This window comes from Pristis pectinata, chromosome 2, assembly GCF_009764475.1.
Source record: "Pristis pectinata isolate sPriPec2 chromosome 2, sPriPec2.1.pri, whole genome shotgun sequence".
NCBI lineage: Eukaryota > Metazoa > Chordata > Chondrichthyes > Rhinopristiformes > Pristidae > Pristis > Pristis pectinata.
In genome coordinates this window covers 15,463,427-15,490,527 of record NC_067406.1, presented here as the reverse complement: position 1 = coordinate 15,490,527, position 27,101 = coordinate 15,463,427, and the positions used below count along the sequence as shown (strand labels likewise).

Here is a 27,101-nt window from a genome sequence, read left to right as displayed (position 1 = left end):
GCTTTTTTCTCATACGTGAAGAGCAGAAGGATGACGAGAGTAAAGGTGGGTCCGATTAGAGACAAAGGTGGGAAGATGTGGAAGTGGATGAGGTTCTCAATCAATACTTCTCTTCAGTATTCACCAAGGAGAGGGGTCTTGGTGATGCTGAGGACAGTGTAGGTAAGGTTAATATTCTAGAATATGTAGATAGCAAGAGAGAGGATGTGTTGGAGCAGTCAGAAAATATTGGGACAGTTAAGTCCCCGGGGTCTGACAGAATATTCCCCAGGCTGCTTCGCGAGGCAAGGGAGGAGATTGCTGAACCATTGGCTAGGATCTTTGAGTCCTCGTTGTCCACAGGAATGGTACCGGAGGATTGGAGGGTGGTGAATGTTGTCCCCTTATTCAAAAAAGGTAGTAGGGATAGTCCAGGGAATTACAGACCAGTGAGCCTTACGTCTGTGGTGGGCAAGCTGCTAGAAAGGATTCTAAGAGATAGGATCTATGAGCATTTAGAGAATCATGGACTGATTAGGGACAGCCAGCATGGCTTTGTGAAGGGAAGATCTTGCCTCACAAGCCTGATAGAGTTCTTTGAGGAGGTGACCAGGAAGATTGATGAGGGTAGTGCATTAGATGTGGTCTACATGGATTTTAGTAAGGAGTTTGACAAGGTTCCACATGGTAGGCTTCTTCAGAAGGTCAGAGAACAAGGGATCCGGGGAGGCTTGGCTGTGTGGATTCAGAATTGGCTTGCCTGTAGAAAGCAAAGGATAGTGGTGAAGGGAGTGCATTCTGACTGGAGGGCTGTGACTAGTGGTGTCCCACAGGGATCGGTTCTGGGACCTCTACTTTTCGTGATATTTATTAATGACTTGGATGAGGGGGTGGAAGGCTGGGTTAGCAAGTTTGCAGACGACACAAATATCAGTGGTGTTGTGGATAGTGTGGAGGGCTGTTGAAGCTTACAGAGGGATATTGATAGGATGCAGAGCTGGGCTGACAAGTGGCAGATGGAGTTCAATCCAGAGAAGTGTGAGCTGGTACACTTTGGAAGGACAAACTCCAAGGCAGAGTACAAGGTTAATGGCAGGATTCTGTGGAGTGTGGAGGAGCAGAAGGATCTGGGGGTTCATATCCACAGATCGCTGAAAGTTGCCTCATAGGTGGATAGGAGAGTTAAGAAAGCTTATGGGATGTTAGCTTTCATAAGTCGTGGGATCGAGTTTAAGAGCCGCGAGGTAATGATGCAGCTCTACAAAACTCTGGTTAGACCACACTTGGACTACTGTGTCCACTTCTGGTCGCCTCATTATAGGAAGGATGTGGAAGTGTTGGAAAGGGTGCAGAGGAGATTTACCAGGATGCTGCCTGGATTGGAGAGTATGTATTATGAGGAGAGACTAAAGGAGCTAGGGCTTTACTCATAGGAGAGAAGGAGGATGAGGGGAGACATGATAGAGGTATACAAAATATTAAGAGAAATAGATAGAGTGAACAGCCAGCACCTCTTTTCCAGGGTGCCAACGCTCAATACAAGTGGGTATGGCTTTAAGGTAATGGGTGGGAAGTTCCAAGGGAGATATCAGAGGGAGGTTTTTCACCCAGAGAGTGGTTGGTGCATGGAATGCACTGCCTGGGGTGGTGGTGGAGGCTGATACGTTGGTCAAATTCAAGAAATTGTTAGATAAGCATATAGAAGAATTTAAAATAGAGGGATATGTGGGAGGAAGGGGTTAGTTAGTCTTAGGCATGGTTTAAAGGTTGGCACAACATGATGGGCCGAAGGGCCTGTATTATGCTGTATTCTTCTATGGTTTTATGGTTCTAAGATGGCATGGTTTGTATGGTGGGGATCTTTGAAGATAAATGTTGCCTTCTTGAGGTAGTGCCTCCTGTAGATACTACTGATGGTGGGGAGGGATGTGCCTGTGATGTATTGGGCAGAGTCCACTACTGTCTCCAGATTCTTAAGTTCCTGTACATTCAACTTGCTGTACCAGACCATGATGCAACCAGTGCATGGTGTAATTAAATCTATGACAGTAAACCAACTGTGGCTAAATATTACACATACCTTTAAGGCAATAAAAAGAGAAAAGTGGTTCACCCATAACTATCAAGAGAAGTTAGGCAGAGCATTATCTCAAAGGAAAGGCTAATAATGTTGTCACGAGGAACCAGATAGCTTTACTGCTGTTTCTATTTAAATTTACTTGGATAAAGCTGGAATAAAATGATAGCATCAGAAAGCTACCAGACTGCCAGTAAAACCCAGTTTGATCCGTTAGGGCTCTTCAGGGAAAGAGATCTTCCATCTTACAGCATTTGTCATTCAAAATCCAGGGCAATTTCATTTACTTCTAATTGCTGTCTCAAATAGCTTAGCTCAGATCAAAGTGAAACATTAACAGGAAATAGCGAAAATATGCAGCAAGTCAAGCAGCATCTGCCTGGAGAGAACCAGAGTTAATTTTTCATGTTGATGTGCATTCATCAGTACTGATGATTTTTTTTAAGAACTGATGAAGTGCCTTTGACCTTGTAAATCCTAGTTGTTAAATGAAGGGACAATAGCAAAACCATTATGATTGACAAGAAATGTGCCAAGAGAAGTTTTATTGCAACCAAAGACATTCTGCACGTAGTTAATTTCAGGGGGCAGATAAAAGTATTGCAAGCAATGGAGGGAGACAAACGCAGGAGTAGACAATTGTGGCAGTAATAGCACAAGCTTTCTCCAGCCATGTCAAGAGGTCATTAGGGATTGAATAAGGTAACTGAAAGGGGCTGTGGGGCAGATACACTGGGATTCTGTGGTTATGCCACAGTTGTTGACTACTCGATTCGTTCTTTACTCCTGTGGATGATGTGTCGGTTACAAGTGAGGGTTGCTCTTCAATGAATATATTATTAATATAATAATAAATAGTCATGTTAGTGTGGATAGTTTATTGAAGTCCAAAACTAGCAGTGACTTAGGTCAGTGATATATAATAGAAATTGTATATTTGCGTTCACATAAAGATCTACATGAGCCTATTGTGTGTAGAGATTCTTGGTGGATCATGTGGATACATTTGTTTCTGGGAGGAGGTGCTTGCTGACTGTATCATTTAAAATGAGCAAGGTAATGGATAGTAACAGGGATCTTAATGGATGTTTTCATCATCATTTAATGGATCGTTTCCACTTTTCATTTGACTGCTATTTTCTTATGTTATCTGGTGTTTGATCCCATTTTCCACATTATTTGGTGACTGGACATTCAACACTGATGTGCCTGACATGCTGAAACAAAATTTGGGAGGAAATGATTGCAGTCATACGCAGAAGGTGGGAGGTTGCAGCTTATTAGATCAACTGAAAGGATTGTGCAGGATCATTGCCTCGGTTAACAGTCCTGAGGTTTTCAAAGCTGAAGTAAATGAACAACAACAACTTCCTATTTATACTGCACTTGTCAACATGACAGGGCATAACACAGGAGAGGTATCAAACAAAATCTGGCACTGAATCAAATAACAAGATCTTAGAAGAAGTGACCAAAGGATAAGGGAGAGGTAGAGAGGTTGCAAACAAATTTAAGGTGGAATTCTAGTGTTTGAGAGCCCAGTTAGCTGAAGCACAAGGCATATTGTTTTCTCATATTCCCATATTTTTCTCATGACATGGAAGATGCCATGAGTACATGCCAAATCTCAGGCCACAGATAGGGTGAATGCACTTAGTATTTTTCCCAGGGTTGGGGAATCAAGAACTAGAGGGCATAGGTTTAAGGTGAGAGGGGAGAGATTAAATAGGAACCTGAGGGACAAATTTTTCATGCAGAGGATGGTCTGTATGTGGAATGAGCTGCCAGAGGAAGTGGTTGAGGCATGTACTCTAACACGTTTAAAAGACACTTGGACAGGTACGTGAATAGGAAAGGCTCAGAGGGATATGCGTCAAAACAGGCAAGTGGGACTTAGGAGGGCATCTTGGTCGGCATGGACCAGTTGGACCAAAGGGACTGTATCTATGCTGTATGACGCTATGACTCATTTCTCTCTATCTCATTCCTTCACTTATTTCACTGTAATCTATTGTCTCTCACATGCCAGGGCAGGCACGGTAGTGTGGCGGTTAGTGTAACGCAATTACAGCACCAGTGACCCAGGTTCAATTCCGGCCACTGCCTGTAAGGAGTTTGTATTTTCTCCCCGTGTATGCGTTGGTTTCCTCCGGGTGCTCCAGTTTCCTCCCACATTCTGAAGACGTATGGGTTAGGAAGTTGTGGGCATGCTATGTTGGCTCCAGAAGCGTGGCGACACTTGTGGGCTGCCCCCAGAACATTCTATGCAAAAGATGCATTTCATGGTGTGTTTCAATGTACATGTGACTAATAAAGGTATCTTATCTTAACAATTCTACTTGATTCTTCTGCCTACCAACTACACTGTGTAGAGTAGTCAGTTAGCCAACCCACGTGTCTTTAGATTGCGGGAGGAAACTGGGTCAACACACAAAATGCTGGAAGAACTCAGCATCTATGGAGGGAAGTGGACAGTTGACATTTTGGGTCAAGACCCTTCATCTGGAAACTGGAGCATCCAGGGAAATCCACATGGTAATAGGGAGAATGTGAAAACTCCATTAAGACTGTACCCAAGGTCAGAGTCGTACCTACAGTCAGCTGCACCTCCATGGAATGATTAAAAGTGTGAATGAAGAGGAGGCCAGAACTAGAGGAGCACTGAAATCCTGAAGGCTTGTAGTCTGGAAGAGATGATCAAGGTAGAGAAGGGCAAAGCTACAGAAAGATTTGATAACAAAGATGAGAATCTTTAAAATCGACCAAACAAAACTAGTTTGAGGAAATACATTGACACCTGACAAATCAGCACCAATTCTAGTCTCTGATATCTTCCCTGCTTCTATTCATTCAGCATATTTTCAGACTTTTTTATGTGAGAGTATTTACATGTTAAATTAATTATTTTTACAGATGCTTTCATCTTACTTTAATTATCTGTAATCTTTAATCTAGTACTACATCATAAAAATTGCTGTACTTTCATGATATATTTCTGCTAACAGGAATTCTTAATTCATTTCACTTGATAAACTCCCAGTATTTTTTTTCATCTTTGCATCACAGTTGCAGAGCAATCACTTTTTTTCTTGTCAGGATGTAGTCACTGCTGGCAAGGTCCACTCTTATTGTCCATCCCTAATTGCACCTTCCATCCACCTCGAGTAGCGAGCTGGGGCATTTCAGAGGGCAAAGAATAATCAACCATATTGGTCAGTTTGAAGACACAGGTAAAGAGATCAGACCCAAAGTGCATTCGTGAACTTTAATGACCTAATCACAATTACTGATGCTTTTTTTTTATAAATACATTCCAAATTTGTGTAATTACTTATATTTAACACAAATTTGTACTTTTGGATCAATAGTCTAGCTTTCTGGATTACCACAATAATTTAACAATGCTACGATATTCTTGTTATAAGGCCATTTGGTCCAAATAGTCTATTGGTGTGTTTATGACCGAAGAGTGATGTTTAGACACATGTCAATGAGAGGAATACAGAGAACAAATGTAGTAAGCAGTTCAAGGCAATCAGCATCAGAACCACTCCAGAGACAGATTCATTTACATTGAAGTCCATGGAACAGAATGCTGGTGGGGAGTTCAACGGATGGCTGATACTATTGTTCCTATTTAGCAATATTAACCAAAGATGAGTGTATATGCTGAGGGATTCTTTAATACTCTAAATATTTCAAAAATTGCAATGATATTTAATGATAGTGCAAAATAGTCAAGAGCCTGAAAATAATGACTTGAAACGGTTTACTTACCTCTTTGCATTTGTGGAACTCAATCAAAATTTCCCTTTTGTCCAGATTCATACTTAGAGAATAGAGACACGAGAACTACTGAAGAGATGACTTTGATTTACTTGTGTCTACCATCAAGGAAGGAGGCCAAAATACACTTTAGTGCTGTGACATCACTGGATTTTTGAAACACCATCGATGGTGTTTGTGTCCATGGAGACCCAGGAGCTAATATGTGTAAATCAAATGTGACACATGTAACTTATGCAAACATAAAATTTGAAAACAAGAAAGATCAGTAAACCCACCCCTTTAAGTGGCTTCTCATCTTCTCCTTCTATCTAATTGCCTTTTGAACCTATTAATGCGGTTTTCTTCCCGAGGAATTAAGCTCTTCAGCTTTATAGGCATATTTTTAACCTGTTGTTGAGAGCGAGCTCGTAACTGACTAATTATGCACAACTTATTTTGGCTTCATCCAATTTCCCTTGTCAGGAAGCCCATATACTTTATAGTACGGTTGGCAACACACTCACCGCCTGCACAATATTTGTTCCCTGCACCACTAGTGCAGTATGTTTGCACTAGTGTGTATCACCTACAAGATAACAACTCACCAAGGGTTCTCAGCAATATGTCCCAAAGCTGTGACCTCTGCGATCTAGAAGGAAAAGGACAACTCATGCATCACTTGCAATTCCTTTCATCACTTCCAGATCAAATCCCCAAATATTCCTATCTAGTAACAGTGTGGGTGCCCACCCTATACAAGGAGGAGGCTCATTGCCACCTTCTCAGGGGCAATTTGGGATGAACAATAAATGCTGGCCTAGAAATAACACTCACATTCCACAAAACAACTTATAGAGGAGTTGTACAGTCCTGTGCTAATATTGCTTTAGTGTAATAACACCAAAATTATCAGTGATGCATCAATAAAAAAGTCACCATAAAAAGGAACCATTTTATTAGTAATTAATAAGTTATAAATGCACAATTAAAGTGTACTGTGATTACACTTGGTGCTGTAGTGTGAAATTTTATGCATTGAGAATTGTGTGAACTTCTCACAGGTTATAATTCTGAAAAAAAGAATTCACAAATATTGTTGTACATTACTTATCCTCTCATTTTTGGCACTAATTCATTGTAATAGATGAAGGAAAAAGCATCTCAAAATTATTGCTCAACAACCTCGTAGCCTCTGACGTCTGCTTCATTCCGGAGAACGTTACCTTTCTTTATTTTTTTTTGCTGAACTCCAGCTCAGTGTTTCTGTTTGGTTTTCATTTTGAAGTTCCTGTATTCCATGCTTCTATCCTTCAGGAGGCTACAGTGGGTGTAGGTTGGTTAAGTGAGAGTTAAGTAAGCCAAAGGGCCTGTTCCTGTGCTGTGCTCTTCTATGTTCTAACCAGTGTTTTGAAAATTTGCATCATAACGTTCCAACTTTGATATTCTCTGCCCCAACATCTGAAGGCAAGCACGCCAAACCAGCTACCTGCATTACCACTATCAGGTAACAATAGGCTTGAACCCCGAGGTCTCTCTGCTCATCAGCATTCCTTAACTTCTTCCCATCTACTGTATATGGCCCACCCCTTTTTGACTTCCCAAACTGCATCAACCCACACTGGTTGGGATTAAGTTCCATCTCCCAGTGCTCCGCCCAACTTTGTATCTGATCTGTATCCTGGTGTGGCCTTACACAACCTTCCTCGCTATCTGCAACACCACCAATTTTCGTGTCATCTGCAAACTTAATGATCATACCTCCTACATTGACATCCAAGTAACTCATATACATCACAAAATAGCACCAGTCTCTGCAGTACACCACTGAAAACATAGCGGAATTTCATCCCAAGGAAGAAGAAGCACACTGAGGGGAGGACAAGGCAACAAGAGCTGTCAAAGGAAATCAAGGATGGCAAAAAACAAAAGAGGAGGCATACAATTTGGCAAAGATTAGTGGGAAATCAGGGAATTGGGAAGCCTTTACAAAGGAGGACAACAAAAAAAGCTATAAAGGAGGAGAAGACGGAATATGAGGGTAAACTAGTTAATAATATAAAAGAAGTATTTTTAGATACATAAAGGGTAAGAGAGAGGCAAGAATGGACACTGGACTGCTTGAAAATGATGCTGGAGAAGTAGTATTAGAGAACAGGGAAATGGTGGAGGAACTAAATAAGTACTTCACAGTGGAAAACACCGGTAACATGCCAGAAATTCAAGAGACTCAGGGAGCACCAGTGAGCGTAGTGGCCATTACTAAGGAGAAAGTGCTGGTGAAGCTGAAAGGCCTGAAGGTGGATAAATCACCTGAACCAGATGGATTATGCCCTAGAGTTCTGAAAGAGGTAGTTCAAGAGATTATGGAGCCATTAGTAGTGATCTTTCAAGAATCACTGGAGTGAGAGACAGTCCCAGAGGACTGGAAAATTGCAAATGTGACACCTCTGTTGAAGAAGGGAGGGAGGCAAAAGATGGGAAATTTTAGGCCCATAAGCCTGACCTCAGTGGTAGGTAAGATTTAGAGTCCATTATTAAGGGTGAAATTTTGGAGTACTTGGAAGTATATGATGAAATAGGGCAAAGACAGCACGGTTTCATGAAGGGGAGATTTTGCCTGACAAATCTGTTAGAATTCTTTGAGGTGGTAACTAGCAGGTCAGACAAAGGAGAGTCAGTGGATGTTATTCACTTAGATTTTCGGAAGGCCTTTGACAAAGTTCCACACACGAGGCTACTAAACAAGATAAAAGCCCATGGTGTCAGAGGCAAGGCACTAACATGCTAATAAAATTGGCTGACTGGCAGAATTCAGGGAGTGGGGATAAAGGAGTTCTTTTCAGGATAGCTGCCAGTGACTAGTGGAATTCAACAGGGGTCGGTGTTAAGACGATAACTTTTCACTTCATTAATGATCTGGATGAAGGAACTGATGCCATTCTAGCCAAGTTTGCAGATGATACCAAAATAGAATGAGGAACAGGTTGTGTTGCTGAGGCAGGGAGTCTGCGGAAGGACTTGGACAGGTAGGGAGAGTGGGCAAATAAGTGGCAGATAGAATACAAACAGCATAGGGAAGTGTGTGGTTGTGCACTTCAGTAGGAAGAATAAAGGTGTTGATTATTTTCTAAACAGAACCATAGAACCATAGAACAATACAGCACAATACAGGCCCTTTGGCCCATCATGTTGTGCCGACCTTCAAACTACTCCTAAAACTATCTAACCCCTTCCTCCCACATATCCCTCTATTTTAAATTCCTCCATATGCTTATCTAACAATCTCTTGAACTTGACCAACGTATCAGCCTCCACCACCACCCCAGGCAGCGCATTCCATGCACCAACCACTCTCTGGGTGAAAAACCTCCCTCTGATATCTCCCTTGAACTCCCCCCCCCACCCGCATTACCTTAAAGCCATCCCCTCTTGTATTGAGCATTGGTGCCCTGGAAAAGAGGTGCTGGCTGTCCGCTCTATCTATTCCTCTTAATATTTTGTATACCTCTATCATGTCTCCCCTCATCCTTCTTCTCTCCAATGAGTAAAGCCCTAGCTCCTTTAGTATCTCCTCATAATCCATACGCTCTAATTCAGGCAGCATCCTGGTAGATCTCCTCTGCACCCTTTCCAACGCTTCCACATCCTTCCTATAATGAGAACTGGACACAGTACTCCAAGTGTGGTCTAACCAGAGTTTTGTAAAGCTGCATCATTACATTGCAGCTCTTAAACTCGACCCCACAACTTATGAAAGCTAACATCCCGTAAGCTTTCTTAACTACCCTATCTACCTGTGTGGCAACTTTCAGTGATCTGTGGAAATGAACCCCAGATCTATCTGCTCCTCTACACTGCCCAGAATCCTGCCATTAACCTTGTATTCCACCTTGGAGTTTGTCCTTCCAAAGTGTACCACCTCATATTTCTCTGGATTGAACTCCATCTGCCACTTGTCAGCACAACTCTGCATCCTATCAATATCCCTCTGTAAGTTTCAACAGCCCTCCACACTATCCACAACACCACTGATATTTGTGTCCTCTGCAAACTTGCTGACCCAGCCTTCCACCCCCTCATCTAAGTCATTAATAAATATCACGAAAAGTAGAGGTCCCAGAACCGATCCCTGTGGGGCACCACTAGTCAACAGCCCTCCAATCTGAATGCACTCCCTCCACCACAACCCTCTGCTTTCTACAGGCAAGCCAATTCTGAATCCACATGGCCATGCTTCCCTGGATCCCATACCCTTTGACCTTCTGAAGAAGCCTACCATGCGGAACCTTGTCAAACACCTTACTAAAATCCATGTAGACCACATCCACTGCAGTGCCCTCATCAATCTTCCTGGTCACCTCCTCAAAGAACCCTATCAGGCTAGTGAGGCAAGATCTTCCCTTCACAAATCCATGCTGGCTGTCCCTAATCAGTCTATGATTCTCTAAATGCTCATAGATCCTATCTCTTAGAATCCTTTCTAGCACCTTACCCACCACAGATGTAAGGCTCACTGGTCTGTAATTCCCTGGACTATCCCTACTACCTTTTTTGAATAAGGGGACAACATTCGCCACCCTCCAATCCTCCAGTACCATCCCCCTTAACAACGAGGACTCAAAGATCCCAGCCAATGGTTCAGCAATCTCCTCCCTCGCCTCACGAAGCAGCCTGGGGAATATTCCGTCAGGCCCTGGGGACTTATCTGTCCTAATGTTTTCTAACAGCTCCAACCCATCCTTTCTCTTGATGTCTACATACTCTAGAACATTACACTTACCAACACTGTCCTCAGTGTCATCAAGGCCCCTCTCCTTGGTGAATACTGAAGAGAATACTGAGAAACTCACCCACTTCCACAGCTTCAAGGCAAAGCTTCCCACCTTTGTCTTTATTCGGACATACCTTTACTCTAGCCATCCTTCTGCTCTTCATGTACGAGAAAAAAGCCTTGGGATTCTCCTTAACCCTATTCGCCAAAGACTTTTCATGTCCCCTTCTCGTTCTCCTCATTCCCTTCTTAAGTTCCCTCCTTGCTACTCTATATTCCTCACGAGCCCTGTCTGATCCTTGCTGCTTACACCTTATGTATGCTGCCTTCTTCTTAACTAGTTTTTCCACCTCTCTTGTCACCCATGGTTCCTTCACCCTGCCATTCCTTCTCTGACTCACTGGGACAAATTTATCCCTAACAACCTGCAAGAGATCCCTGAACATCGACCACATCTCCATAGTACATTTCCCTTCAAAAATGTCATCCCAATTTACACTCTCAAGTTCTCGCCTTACAGCCTCGTAATTCGCCTTTCCCCAATTAAATACCTTCCTGTCCTCTTTGCTCCTATCCTTGTCCATGACAATTCTAAAGGTTATGGAGCAGTGGTCGCTGTACCCTAAATGCTCACCCACCAATAGATCTGTCACCTGACCCGGTTCATTACCTAAAACTAGATCTAATATGGCATTTCCTCTAGTCGGCCTGTCAACATACTGTGACAGGAATCCGTTGTGGACACACTTAACAAACTCCGCTCCGTCTAAACCTTTGGCACTAAGCAGGTGCCAATCAATATTTGGGAAGTTGAAGTCTCCCACTATAATAATCCTGTTATTTTTGCATCTTTCCAAAATCTGCCTCCCAATCTGCTCCTCAGTATCCCTACTGCTACCGGGGGGGCCTATAGAATACTCCCAGTAGAGTAACTGCTCCTGTTTTGTTCCTAACTTCCACCCATATTGACTCTAGAGAGGATCATTCTACATTATCCACCCTTTCTGCAGCTGCAATAGTGTCCCTGACCAGTATCGCCACCCCTCGTCCTCTCCTCCCCCCCCCATCCCTTTTAAAACACTGAAAACCAAGAATATTCAATATCCACTCCTGCCCTGATGTCAGCCATGTCTCTGTGATAGCCACAATATCATAGTCCCATGTATTTATCCAAGCTCTCGGTTCATCTCCCTTACTCCTAATGCTTCTTGCATTTAAGTAAATGCACTTTAGCCCATCTGCCTTACTACTTTTATAGCCTGTACTCTGCTTCTCCTTCCTCAAAGCTGCTCTACCTGTTAGATGTGACTTTTCCCCATCCCCTTCTTCCTCTGACCTACTCCTCTGGTTCTCCCCATGGGAGAAAAATCAGAAATCAGAGGTGCAAAGGGACTTGGGAGTCCTAGTGCAGTATTTCCTCAAGGTTAACTTGCAGGTTGAGTCAGTGGTAAAGAATGCAAATGCAATGGTATTGGTATTGGTTTATTATTATCACTTGTACAGAGGTACAGTGAAAAACTTGTCTTACAAACAGTTGGTACAGGTCAATTCATTACACAGTGTAGTTACATTGAGTTAGTACAGAGTGCATTGATGTAGTACAGGTAAAAACAATAACAGTACAGAGTAAAGTGTCACAGCTAGAGAGAAAGTGCAGTGCAAAAATGTGCAAGGTCATAACAAGGTAGATCGTGAGGTCATAGTCCATCTCATTGTATAAGGGAACCATTCAATAGTCTTATCACAGTGGGGTAGAAGCTGTCCTTAAGTCTGGTGGTACATGCCCTCAGGCTCCTGTATCTTCTACCCGATGGAAGAGGAGAGAAGAGAGAATGACCCGGGTGGGTGGGGTCTTTGATTATGCTGGCTGCTACACCAAGAAAATGAGAGGTGTAGACAGAGTCCATGGAGGGAAGGCTGGTGTCCATGATGTGCTGGGCTGTGTCCACAACTCTCTGCAGCTTTTTGTGGTCTTGGGCAGAGCAGTTGCAATACCAAGCCATGATACATCCAGATAGGATGCTTTCTATGGTGCATCGGTAAAAGTCGGTGAGAGTTGAAGGGGACAAACCAAATTTCTTTAGCCTCCCGAGGAAGTAGAAGCGCTGGTGAGCTTTCTTGGCCGTGGCATCTACGTGATTTGACCAGGACAGGCAGTTGGTGATGTTCACTCCCAGGAACTTGAAGCTGTCAACCCTCTTGACCTCAACGCCATTGATGTAGACAGGTGCATGTACACCGCCCCCTTTCCTGAAGTCAATGACCAGCTCTTTTGTTTTGTTGACATTGAGGGAAAGGTTGTCATGACACCATTCCACTAAACTCTCTATCTCCTTCCTGTACTCCGACTCATCGCTGTTTGAGATATGGCCTACAACGGTGGTATCATCTGCAAACTTGTAGATGGAGTTAGGGCAGAATCTGGCCACACAGTCTTGAGTGTATAGGGAGTAGAGTAGAGGGCTGAGGATGCAGCCTTGTGGGGCACCAGTGCTGAGAATAATCGTGCCGGAGTTATTGCTGCCTATCCGCACTGATTGCGGTCTGTTTGTTAGAAAGTCAAGAATCCAGTTACAGAGGGAGGTGTTGAGTCCTAGGTCTCGGAGTTTGGTGACAAGCTTGCTTGGAATTATTGTATTGAAGGCAGAGCTGTAGTCAATAAACAATAGTCTAATGTATGTACCTTCACTGTCCAGATACTCCAGTGCTGAGTGTAGGGCCAGGGAGATGGTATCCGTTGTAGACCTGTTTCGCTGATAGGTGAATTGCAATGGGTCCAGGTTGTCTGATTAGCTGGAGTTGATGTGTGCCATGACCAACCTCTCAAAGCACTTCATGATGGTGGATGTCAGAGCCACTGGTCGATAGTCATTGAGGCATGTTACCTTGCTTTTCTTTGGTACCGGAATGATCGTGGTCTTCTTAAAACAGGAGGAAACCTGAGATTGAAGCAGGGAGAGGTTGAATATGTCAGCAAATACTTCTGCTAGCTGATCAGCACAAGAGCTGAGCACGCGGCCCGGGACACCATCTGGGCCAGGTGCTTTCCTCGTATTCACTCTCCAGAAGACTGATCTTACGTCCTCCACTGTGATCACAGGTTCAGCTGCGTTGGTGGCTGTCAGGGTGGATGGTGATAATCCACTTCTCTTCTGTTAAAAATGCTCATAGAATGTGTTAAGTTCATCAGGAAGGGATGCACTGTTGTTAGCTGTGCAGCCCGACTTCGTCTTGTTGCCTGTCATGTCATGTAATTCCTGCTATAACTGGCGGCTGGTCAGGGACTCTATTTTGAGTTGGTATTGCCTCTTGGCATCCCTGATAGCTTTTCGAAGGTCATACCTTGATTTCTTGTACAGATCAGGATCACCAGATCTGTGTGCAGCAGTCCTCTCGATCAGTAGGGAGTGGATCTCCCGGTTCATCCATGGTTTTCTGTTTGGGAACACCCGTATTGTCTTCTTTGGTACACAGTCCTCCACACACTTGCTGATAAAGTCTGTGATGGTGGTGGCATACTCATGAAGGCTGGCAGCTGAGTCTTTGAACATGGACCGGTCCACTGTCTCAAAGCAGTAATGTAGGAGCTCATCTCCTTCCTCAGACCAGCACTGCATGCCTCTCTGTACTGGATCCATACCGTAATGAATGCAATGTTAGCATTCATTTTGATAGGACTAGAATATAATATCAATGATGTACTGCTGAGGCTTTATAAGGCATTGGTCAGACTACATTTGGAATATTGTGAGCAATTTTGAGCCCTGCATTGAAGGAAAGATGTGCTGGCCCTGGAGAGGGTCCAGAGGAGGATCACAAGAATGATCTTGGGAACGATATCTCTGGGCCTGTTCTTGATGGAGCTCAGACAGACGAGGGAGGATCTCTGAAACCTACTGGATACTGAAAGGCCTGGGTAGAATGGATGTGGAGACGACATTTTTCATTAGTGGGAGAGTCTAGGATCCGAGGGCACAGCCTCAGAATAAAGGGATGCCCCTTTAAAACTGAGAAAAGGAGGAATTTCTTAAGTCAGAGGGTAGTGAATCTGTGGAATTAATTGCAACAGAGGGCTGTGGAGGCCAAGGGATTGGGTGTATTTAAGGCAGAAATTGATAGGTTCTTGATTGATAATGGGGTTAAGAGTTACAGGGAGAAGGCAGGAGAATGGGTTGGAAAAAAATCAGCCATGATTGAAAGACAGAGCAGACTCGATGGGTCAAATAGCCTAATTCTGCTCCTATATCTTATGATCTTATGGTCACAGACTTTCAATCAGAAAGCATCTTTCCACCACTACCCTCTGCCTCCTATCAACAAGCCAATTTTGGATCCAATTACCCAGGTTTCCTTGGATCCCATGTGCCTTGACTTCTGAACCAGCCGACCAAGGAGGACCTGGTCAAGTGCCTCACTGAAGTCCATACAGATAATTATTGTCCTGCCTTCATCAATCTTCTTATTTGCCTCAAAAAATTCAATCAAATTAGTGAGACAGGATTTCTGCTACACAAAGTCAGTCCCTATCTTTCCAAATGTACATAAATCCTGTCATTTTGGATGTGCTCCAATAATTACCCTACCCTTAATGTAAGGCGCACTGGCCTGTAGTTACATGACTTATCCCTGCTGCCCTTCTTAAGTTAAGAAACAACATTAGCTATCCTCTAGTCTTCTGGCACCTCACCTGTCACCCAGGAAGATGCAAAAATCTCTGTCAAGGCCCCAACTACCTCTTCCTTTGCTCGCCATTGTAACCTGGGATAGATCTGAAGCGACAAGCAATCTGCTGGGATGACCTCAGTGGATCTAGCAGTAGGTGTGAGGTTGGTGGGTTGGGGGGTGGGAGGAATTGTCAACATTTTGGGTCAAAACCCTGCATCAGGACTGGGGTAGATCTCATCTGGTCATGGGGATTTATCAACCTTTCTGCATATGGAGAAATGAGGGTGAGAAGTGAGACAGAGGATGGTAAGTGACGGGTGGGACAAGATGCTGGGGGATGATAAGCAGATAGTATAACTAAACCACACACTTGGATGGTCTGGGGATTGAAACCACAACCTTGACGTTAATAGCACCAACCTCTCACTCGCTGAGTTAACCATCTGGCCATCATTCCCACCTACACCCCCCTTCCATCTGGTTCCACCTGTTACCCTCCATTTGCCCATTATCCTACCTCATCTGGTTCCGCCTATCACCACCAGCCCTGTCTCACCCCCACTCTCATTTCTAAACACTGGTTATCTTCCCTAAACACTCCCAGCCCTAGTGCAGGGTCTCGACCTGAATCATCAACCACCCCTTTGCCTCCACAGATGCTGCTTGACCTGCTGAGTTCCATCAGCAATTTGTTTTTTTGATCAAAGGAAAGAGCAATTATTGCTCATTCTAAACACTAGCTATCCTCCCTCTATACTCTCAGCCCTGATGTGGTGTCCTGACCCAAAACATCAACCATCCCTTTGTTTCCACAGATGCTGCTTGAGCTGCTGAGTTCCACCAACAGTTTAATTTCTTGCTCCATGTTCCAGTACCTGCAGCCTCTGTGTCTCCAGCTCAGCAATAGCTTGCTGCTTCAGAGATAAACTGCATTAGTACAACAGAGAATAATGGATGTGAGGTAGCAAATACATCAGAAAGGATGAACCATGATTTTTTTCTGACATAGAGACTAATTGCATCCCAAAGTGCCTCATAACTAATTATTTACCTTTGAAGTGCAAATGCTGTTATGTAGACAAAAACATTGATGATTTGCATACAGGAAGCAGATGCTCAGTATTGCACTGAAATTTTAGTCTGCATAATGTTCTCAATTTGTGGAGCAGAGCTTGGACCACCCTCAGCCTTCAGACCTGGAGGTCCCAATAAGATACCTCAGCTCAAAACAGGTGGGAAGGCAAGAAGTTCCAGTTTTGGGCATGACCCACCTTTTGCAAATTCAAGGAGCACCTGAGGCCCAGGTCTGGGATGCAACTGCAAGTTTGTTGAATAACTGTGCAGTTGAAAATGTACTGCTTTGACCATGTCTGGAGTTTTCAGAGGGAGAAATAGCTGGCAATTGTATATCAGGAACCAGGATCTTGAGTTTGACTGTTACAAGGTAAGTGCCAAGAGGTATTGTATAGGAGGGTCATCAGATGATCGAGGCCTGATCCTTGGGAATTCAGGAAAATTGGTGACATGGATCAGGACTTTCAGTGGATTGAAGGTTTGAGCGTTGTCAGGACCGACACATTGGGAAATCAGTTTGTGGGCCCTATAAGATATGGGGGGAATGATTGGTGAGCAGGACAGAGGTTGTCAGCAACTTGTAAGGCCCCAAGAATCAAATGAGAGTATGGAAATGATCTTACAGAAATTCCAATCGAACACTATGGTATTGAAGCCCAGTTGTCCTGGGGGTGTCCAATGATGTCCACTGCCTGGGCAACTTGATCTAATTTTCCCTGCACAACCGGTATATTGTGGAAATGCCCTACCAAATTTATGGAGCAATGCAATACTCCCAACCTTGAAATGGCCATTTCACTTTGGATTACGTAACCTTTCAACCGCTTTACACTGAGAAAAAATGATTGAACTTTCATACATTTAGACTTCCTTCCCAATCTTTCTGATCAGCTGCAACATCTATAACTAATAATCTGTGTGGCCTAGTACAATATCACATTGTCCACTTACTCAATAAGCCTGTGAGGTATTTCCTACGTGTTGTAAGACAATTATATGTATGTTGATTGAATTCACACCATAATTTTATTTTATAATTGCTCTTGAGAATCAGTGCTAAAGTATATGATGTGTTTGAAGACAGAGGGTGGTGGTAGATGGAGCGTATTCTGCCTGGAGGTCGGTGACCAGTGGTGTTCTGCAGGGATCTGTTCTGGGACCCATGCTCTTTGTGATTTTTATAAATGACTTGGATGAGGATGTGGAAGGATTGGTTAGTAAGTTTGCTGATGATACAAAGATTGGTGGTGTTGAGGATAGTGTAGAAGGTTGCTGTAGATTACAACAGGATATTGATAGAATGCAGACCTGGGCTGAGAAGTGGCGGATGAAGTTCTACCCAGATAAGTGTGAAGTGATACACTTCAGGAGATTGAATTCGAATGGCAGGACTCTTAGCAGTGTGGAGAAACAGAAGGATCTTGGGGTCCAGGTCCATAGATTCCTCAAGGTTGCCACGCAGGTTGATCGGGTTGTTAAGAAGGCGTATGGAGTGTTGGCCTTCATGAGTAGGGGTACTGAGTTCAAGAGCTGCAAGGTGACGTTGCAGCTCTATAGAACTCTAGTTACACCACACTTGGAGTATTGTGTTCAGTTCTGGCCGCCTCATTATTGAAAGGATGTGGAAACTTTAGGGAGGTGCAGAGGAGATTTACCAGGATGTTGCCTGGACTGGAGAGCATGTCTTATGAGGAAAGATTGAGCGAGCTAGGGCGTTTTTGAGAGAAGGAGGATGAGAGGTGACTTGATAGAGGTGTACAAGATTATAAGAAGCATAGATTGAGTGGACAGTCAGAGGCTTCTTCCCAGGGTGACAGTGGCTAACACCAGGGACATAATTTTAAGGTGATTGGAGGAAGGTATAAGGGGGATGTCAGGGGTAAGTTTTTTACACAGAGAGTGGTGGGTGCGTGGAACACACTGCCTACAGAGGTTGTGGGGGGGCAGATAGATTTGGGACATTTAAGAGACTCTTAGATAGACACATGAATGATAGAGAAATGGGGAGCTATGTGGGAGGGAAGGGTTAGATAGATCTTCGAGCAGGATAAAATGTCGGCACAACGTTGTGGGCCGAAGGGCCTGTACTGTGCTGTAGTTCTATGTTCTATGTTTTTGTGTCTGTGCTATTATTTGGTAAACTTAGTTGCACCAGTAATCCTTTGTTATTTAGCATCCAATTGGTTTTGATATATTAGCAAAAAGTGAACCTTTTATGAATCCTGCCAATCTAAGTTTCAAAAACAAACGGAACATGGAAGTGAAAGTAGTTTACTATAGTCTCACTAATGATTACAATGGTCATACTAAATATTCGTTGTGTTGGACAGGTGAGAAGTGAAATACATTTCCATTCAGAGTTACAAATGATCAGCCATAGAGGATGGACTTGCTGAGTGATTACCATTGACACAATCACATGGGAATTGCCTAAAATGAAATCAGCCCAGATGTCTCCGTCTCACCCTAACCTGCCTCGGTCAGTCTTCCTGATACAACTCAATTCACAATATTAGTTCTTCTTACCCAGCCTAACTCTTAATGTCAGCCTACGTCATCTGATTGGACTCTTGAGTTAAATGAAACACGCCTACATCTGAGTTAAAGCTGCATGATGTTAACCAGAAGTTAATTCATTATATAAACCATATGTATAAGCACTTATACATTCCACATGATCAACTGTTAATTTTAACTCTGACTTTAATTGATTCTTGCTGACCAAGGGGATTAAGGGATATGAGGTAAAGACGGAAAGGTGACGTTAAGTCACAGATTAGGCCTGATCTCACTGAAAGCAGAACAGGCTCCCGGGAAAAATGGCCTATTCTTATCTCTATGCTACTGTTTGTGTGGGCTATTTTTATACTGTGATTAGAGCATTTAGTAACTGTATATTCATTCAGGTGAAGTTATTGCATAAAGAATCAAGCTGGGTGATTCAAAACACAAAAGACTGCAAATGCTGGAAGCTGAGTGCTGTGCCTGACACTGGCATGGCAGATAGATTAAAGGTGTACAAAGTTAGTCCTCTTTTAGTATTTTCTTAGTGTAGATACATTAAAGATATTCTGACCAGAATCCACAGCTGAACACAATTAAAAGATTGTGAAACCAGCATTAGTTCAGGAGAGTTGGAAATGACCTGCTTCCTGACAATATTGCAAATCCACTGTAGAGAACTGGCCACTCTTTTGACTGATGCATATTAATGCCTTTCATTCAAAGAAGAAGAATTTACTTGAATATTCAGATATACCGAGCAAGTTTGTAATGTAATACCACACCACTTGTTAGTAGACCACTGCAGCTTCTGATCCAAATTACAGAATCAGCAAGATATTAGGTGGCACACAGCATTTAGCTGAATTGTAAGACTCTGCCATTAACTTGAAGAGGTAGCTGCTGCGAGGATTTGCTTCAGGAAAATTAAGTGCCCTCTTAGTACAGAATCATAATATTACAGATCGTTAGAATCATACAGCAAAGACACAGGCCCTTTTGGCCCACTTGTCCATGCTGACCGTGATACCTGTTAATGCTGTTCCCATATGCCTTCATCATGGCCTTCCCTGCATCTTTCCTATCTAACTACCCATCAAAATGCCTTGTAATTGTTGAAATGTAGAAATATAATAATTCTCACCAATTCTAAAATCTGTCACCATAGAGGGATTCTTAAAAGTAAGAAGTGAAGCTTGTAGATGGAACATTTTCATTTTGGGATGATTTCTCATTAGCTGTCCCCTGAGCAATGTCAGCTTAATGGGAGGCCTAGGAGTCTGCATTGGATTTAGAACCAAGTTTATTCATGCCTGATGGACCAAAGAACTCAGCACTCTCACACTCGCCACCTTCTCATGAAGTAATACAGATATCTGTTGTCATCCTTGCCTCTAGGCATATTACCGCACGTTCTCATAAATTTATAGTCTTGTTTTACTCAGTGTTGATTTGCTCTGTCCCTCAGCCACAGAACTTACCAATTTTATCACAAGTATAGTTAGTGAATGACAATGGAAGTAACACACTCAGAAATAAGCATAATGGAAGTTAAAATTTAGTAACAATGTACAAAATTCTATTTGTGGTAATTAAAACAAGAAGCAATGGAAGCTAATTGACCATAAATTTCCATTTTATTTTAATTCTTTGCACATGTTGATTCTTGGTGTTTGTCACTTTCTGTCTTGAAAGTATGCAAATTCATCCTCTGTGGGGATTTAAAATGCATTTGGTTGTCCCGCAGAATGATAGCTTCTGGAGCAGATGCATCTTTTTTAAATTGTACAATGTGCTTGACAGTGGAAGAATTTAGGAGGTGATAACAAGCCTTTTTCCACGGCTTTCATGCAGATTGGATTCCTTGACAAGAGGAGAGTAATCAGATGCCAAGAATTACAATAAAAAGTGGATTAAATTGAGTTAATAATGAGGATTTATCAAGGATAAGACAGAAATTTGTTCTTTTAGTAATTGTTGAGGTGAAAGTTGATTGAGAGGGATAAAACATTATTGTAATTCATCTCAGCAGGTGTTCTGGGATCAGGTAGTGAACAAGACAGCCATGCTGCTGCAAATGAGCTGGATAAACTTGAACCTCAGGAAATAAAACTTTTTTCTGATGACAGGAATATTCTTTTTTGTCTGCTTTACATTATAACTGTGTTCAATTCAACTTTCTCTGTGTTTCTCCAGCTGCTTACTTTGAGCTGAGAATTAGGTTGGCAAAGAAAGTGGTGAAAATAACAGGGATTTGGGTAAAGCTTAGAGGGATAACTCTAAGTTGTCAGCACAACATCATGGGCCGAAGGGCCTGTACTGCGCTGTGGTGTTCTATGTTCCATGGATGAACTATTTCAGAGAGTGGCATTGTGAAATGAATGACCTGCTTCTGTCCTGTGGAAATGGAAAAATCTCCCAATCATAGGCTGAGATTAATAGATTTTTGGGCAGTATAGGACAAAAGATATGAGGAGATCTGGCAAGAAAGTGGACTTGTGTTTCATTATCAGCCATGATGTTACTGAAAGATAGAGCAGGTTCAAGTGGCTACATGGCCTACTGCTGGTTCTCTGTTGTATGTACTAAAAGAAGGACAAATCATCTGGCTAAAAGGGGTAAAATGATTGATGTCATTGACCTAAGATAATGAAGAGGTTTCCCCTCATGTCCCTCATGTATTAAGCCATGCTTACCAAACTTTACATGAGACAATTGATTTCAATTCACCACAGGGAAAGAATTTCCTTCCAGATATATACTCAAGGTTCAACATGTCATTAGATGTACCTTCTCAAAAGACTTGAAATATCAGTGACCTAATTCTGAACAATACCTTTGTGATGTACCAGCAGATTTCCCCTTGCATTAATTATGTATAGCTGGAATCTAGAGCACAGTTACATTTGGCTGCAGAGACTAAGCTATGCTTGGTTTTAAGGGCATCTCTCAGCCAGTTCCCATGGGGAACCGAAGAACTGATAATACGAATTTTTGACATCCTTTTAAGAACTATTGAAAGAAAAGAGCAAGTCACTGCTAGGACATTGACGAAGAACTTGTTAGGCACTGGAAAAAAGGGTGGAGAGAAAATGAAACAGAAATCAGGCGTGCATTAAATAAACCCAAATTAGATATAGAAGGGAAGGTCAGGGAGTTTATACAGACTGCATGAGAAGGAAGGGCCAGGAACAGCTGAAGGAAAACAAAAACTTGAAGTAAAATTAAAGTCAACATACAAAAATAGAATTATTTTATAAAACATAAATTTAGATTCAAAAACAATGAGTGAAATGGTAATAAATTTATAAGATATCTTTATTAGCCACATGTACATTAAAACACACAGTGAAATGCATCTTTTGCGTAGAGTGTTCTGGGGGCAGCCCACAAGTGTCGCCACGCTTCCAGCGCCAACATAGCATGCCCATAACTTCCTAACCCCTATGTCTTTGGAATGTGGGAGGAAACCGGAGCACCTGGAGGAAACCCACACAGACATGGGGAGAATGTACAGATTCCTTACAGACAGTGGCCGGAATTGAACCTGGGTCACTGGTGCTGGGATAGTGTTACACTAATCGCTACACCACCGTGCCTGCCCAATCTTACCTTAAATATACTGCCAGCAGTACCAAAAGAAGCATCTATGTGATGCAACTTCAATAGACATAAGATGAATCCAAAAAAAAATTAATTCTTTCTCCTTATAGCAGCTGTAAATTTGAGGGCAACCAAGATTTTGGTGCTCATATATGCCTTCATGGAACACTCCTGACCTCGCTAAATATTACAACCAAGTCTGACATTGAAGCGATTTTAAAATTCTCATCCAAGTTCAACCTCCTGATGCCATATAATCCTTCAGATTTGGAAAACAAATAAAATTGCAGAAGATAGAATCTGAAACAAAAACAGAAATCCTGGAAGAACTCAGCCAGTCAAGCAGCATCTGTGAACATAGAACGTAGAACATTACAGCACAGTACAGGACCTTCCACCCATGATGCTCTGGAAAGAGAACATTCTATGAAATGAAATGTTAGCTGACTTCTTCAAGCACTTATGTTTTGGCAACTCTTCAGATATGTGTGCTTCTCCAATTTTGGGCTTCCATGCATCCCTAATTTTAGTTGCCTCAGTTCCTGGGTTCTAAGTTTCTTAACTGCCCAGAGTTCTGGCTGTCTCTCCTTCATGGGAGTTGGAGATTTATCCAGTTTTTATACATTCTTTTGTCAAAGTCCGGGTCCCAATTGCAAGGCCAGCATTTATTGTCCATCCATGATTGCCCTTGAGAAGGTGGTGATGAGCTTCCTTCTTGAATTGCTGGCATCTTTCTGCTGAAAGTATTCACACAGATCTATTGGGAAGGGGATACCAGGAAATTAAGTAAATCCCAAAATATCAGGAATGATGACTGGGAAGTTATTTGGCTGTCTTAAACACTCATTTTGTTTACTAATTCCCTTTAAGGAAGGAAATTTGTCATAATTAACCAGTCTGACCTACATGTAGCGTCACATCCAGAGCAATTGTCCACTTAAATGACCTCCCAATTTCCTCAGATCAAGAGTACTTAGAGATGGATAATAATTGTTGATTCTGCCATTGATATCAGCATGCCATGGATAAGTAACTGAAAAACAAAGGTAGCAGGGATGCATTCTCACTTTAACCAATCACTCATAATTGCTCATGCTGTGTGATATCCAGTATATGATTCACTGAAGCATTATTGACACTCTCACATATCACCCTTTGATAGACTTGATGCAGTAACTTTGCACTTGAACAAGACCTTGAATATATTGATAGAGCTGTGCCAAATCCCACTGTTTGAACAGTATGCTGCAGACATTTGGAAAGTGTCTGGATGAGCACCTGATGCGTCACAAATTACAGGACCAGGAATGAAAATCTGAGATCTTCCTTCTTTGCCATTGCTTTTTCCCACTGGTAACAAAAAGCTTTATGTGTTCTTAGTGCAGTAATGTGCAGATTAATCTATGGAAAACTTTAGGAGCTCTAGAAGGGTGTATGCTTTGTTTGTGGTTCTTCTAAGAATGTGCAGTGATGTCAAATTTTACAAACACCATACTTTTTATGAATTTGTTAGCTGCTCTGTACACCTATTTCATGATATGCAATTGATTTTAAGGAATTTGTCATATAGTGGGTGTATGCCACTTTATTTTGATTCATAATGAATGGTCTTTAATGGACTGAACTCATCAGCAATGGAAGTGGAGACTTGGTTCTGGGATCTGTTCAGTCACTGCTGTGATAGATATGGGTTTTGATTGCTTGGAAACACATTGGCATCTGGCTGGGCAATAAAAACATACAACTCCACATTATAAAGGTCCAGAAGAGTTGTAAATGCATAGAAAGATGGCATATCGTCTTTTAAAACCACACCTGTAACTGTTCACGATTTATATTAACAATTTGGAAGAGAGGGCCAAGTGTAACGTATCTAAGTTTGCTGATGAAACTAAACTGAGTGGAAAAGCAAATTGTGCAGAGACGAAGAGAGTCTGCAGAGAGATATAGATAGGGGAAGTGAGTGGGCAAAGGTCTGGCAGATGGAGTACAATGTTGGTAAATGTGAGGTCATCCACTTTGGAAGGAAAAATAGAAGATCAGATTATTATTTAAATGGTTAAAGGCTGCAGCATGCTGTTGTGCAGAGGGACTTGGGAGTGCTTGTGCGTGAATCGCAAAAGGTTGGTTTGCAGGTGCAACAGACTATCAAGAAGGCAAATAGAATGCTGGCCTTCATTGCTAGAGGGATTGAATTTAAAACCAGGGAGGTTATGCTGCAACTGTACAAGGTACTGCTGAGGCCGCACCGGAATACTGCGTGCAGTTCTGGTCTCCTTACTTGAGAAAAAATATACTGGCTCTGGAGGCGGTGCAGAGGAGGTTCACCAGGTTGATTCCAGAGATGAGGGGGTTAACCTATGAGGGTAGATTGAGTTGCCTGGTACTATACTCACTGGAGTTCAGAAGAATGAGGGGGGATCTTATAGAAACATAAAATTATGAAAGGGATAGATAAGATAGAGGCAGGAAAGTTGTTTCCACTGGTAGGTGAGACTAGGGGACATAGCCTCAAGATTCGGTAGAGCAGAGTTAGGATGGAGAAGAGGAGGAACTGCTTTTCCCAGAGAGTAGCGAATCTGTGGAATCCTCTGCCCAGTGAAGCAGTAGAATCTACCTCATTAAATATATTTAAGACACAGTTAGATTTTTGCATAGCAGAGGAATTAAGGGTGATGGGGTAAAGGCAGGTAGGTGGATCTGAGTCCACGGCCAGATCAGCCATGATCTTATTGAATGGTGGAGCCGGCTCGATGGGCCAGATGGCCGACTCCTGTTCCTATTTCTTATGTACTTACTTATGTTCATATTCACCACCAGAATGTGTCAAAGTGAAGTGAGCCTTTGGTTTTTCAGTCAATCAAATATTGGATTGCTGGTTACTGGCTTTCTCCACGATTAAACAATTTTCTTTCAATTCATCCTGATTCAGCGGTGTCAACAGCAGCTCATATAGTGGATAGAATTCTAAGAATTAGTTTTAAGCTGGATAGTGCAGAAGCATGGCATATGTGTACTGCTTCATTAAGTCACAGCTGCACGTACAATAGATTATTTTGCCAACTGTTCAGGACGTAACAAGATTTCATTGATAAATGACCAATTCATCTCTTTTTGGAATCTTGAGCAGGTTGTTGGCACTCCAGAGAGCTTCCTGCTTCTCCTTAAATCCGGGGACCTTAAGAAAACCTGAACAGCTGATTGATTCCTTGGTTTGTCCAAAGGATTGCACTTCTGACAAGGTGGTGCACCTTTGGAATTCCAGCCAAATCCAAGTCAATTTTTGAAGGGGGGTGTGGGGGATTACAATGCACTTGGGAAAGACAGTGGGATTGGGACCATTTCTAAAGCACATATATTATGAAGTTCCAGAGAAGATATTGAAGCCATAAATATTTGACAGAAGAGTAAGAATGGTATCACCTGTAAATGTTAAATTGATATTATGAATCAATGGAAATATGCTATGTGAATCCAGAACACACTGTTTTTTTGTATAATTCATTGTAAACACAGCACAGAGAGAATAAATTAACACTTTATTTAAATTCTGTTACAGTTTAATTTTGTAGATTTGATAATAATACATTGATGACTAGCAACACAAAGGATCATTTATTATTCCATGACATGCCTTATTTCTGAAGCAGAGATTTGAATAGTCAGCACTACTATCTTACTTCTTTTCTCTTCCTCTTTAGCTGGTAATGCTAAGGTAATTTTATACCTACTTAACAGAGCATCTGCAGAATTAATCAGAGTCCAATCTGCAGTGCATTCTGTGTCAATAAGACAAGCCTGGGTACACTTTAGGCCTTAAGGCATAATGGAAGTATGGATAAAGTAAATCTCTAATGCTTTATTTGTGTGTGTGTTCTTTTTTCTCTTGCCTATCCAGTCATGCCTCGTTTTGCTGAACAAGTGGAAGTCGCAATTGAAGCACTGAGTGCAAATCCCCCACAGGCCTTCGAGGAGAATGAGTTCATAGACGCTTCACGCTTAGTTTACGATGGAGTACGCGACATCAGGAAAGCAGTGCTGATGATAAGGGTATGCTTGCCAATTCTTTACTTGGATTTACAGACCAGGGTCACAGAGCATGGTGTGCTTAATACCAAAAGACAGCATTTTACATTTAAAGGATTCTAAACCTGAAGCATGGGGACTGATTTAGTTAATGTCTTGGTCAAGGCATCAATCATAATCTTGGAATATATAGCCAAAGAATTAGAAAGAATTCGCAGCCAATTGTTGTTAAAGTGTTGATCTGCCCCCACTAGGATGCAGTCTTGACATCACCTTAGGTGAGTTAAGAGAAGGATAATGAGATTAATAATGGGAATAAGGCATTTGTATGTTGAGAGGCAGGTGCAGAAAATAGAAAATTTACAAGACTCTAAAAAATCTTATCCAGGTTAACATTTAAAGAGCTTTGACAAAATAACTGTTTACATGTTCAACTTAGTCACACATGCTACAACAAAAAGATAAAGCTTCACCTTAGTAGGTAGCTTATGGGGCTTTTTTTTGCTGCATTTCACTTGTTATCAGTATAATCTGCATAAAGGATTGTGGAATTTTGAATGGAAATTGAACTCATCGAAACTCAAGCTTCTGTGATTTTTTTTCTAAGATCGTCTTCATTTGTTCAAAAGTACTTTA

General features: G+C 42.1%; 1 protein-coding gene across 3 annotated transcripts in view; it reads left to right on the top strand.

The window, feature by feature from the left end:
• The window catches only part of ctnna2 (catenin (cadherin-associated protein), alpha 2), a 1,078,855-nt gene that overhangs the window by 807,877 nt on the left and 243,877 nt on the right, over positions 1–27,101 (top strand). For all 3 annotated transcript variants that reach the window (XM_052033367.1, XM_052033351.1, XM_052033359.1), the window contains exon 13: positions 26,338–26,489. In XM_052033367.1, the coding sequence (XP_051889327.1) occupies positions 26,338–26,489 (152 nt within the window). The remainder of the gene's footprint in view (positions 1–26,337; positions 26,490–27,101) is intronic.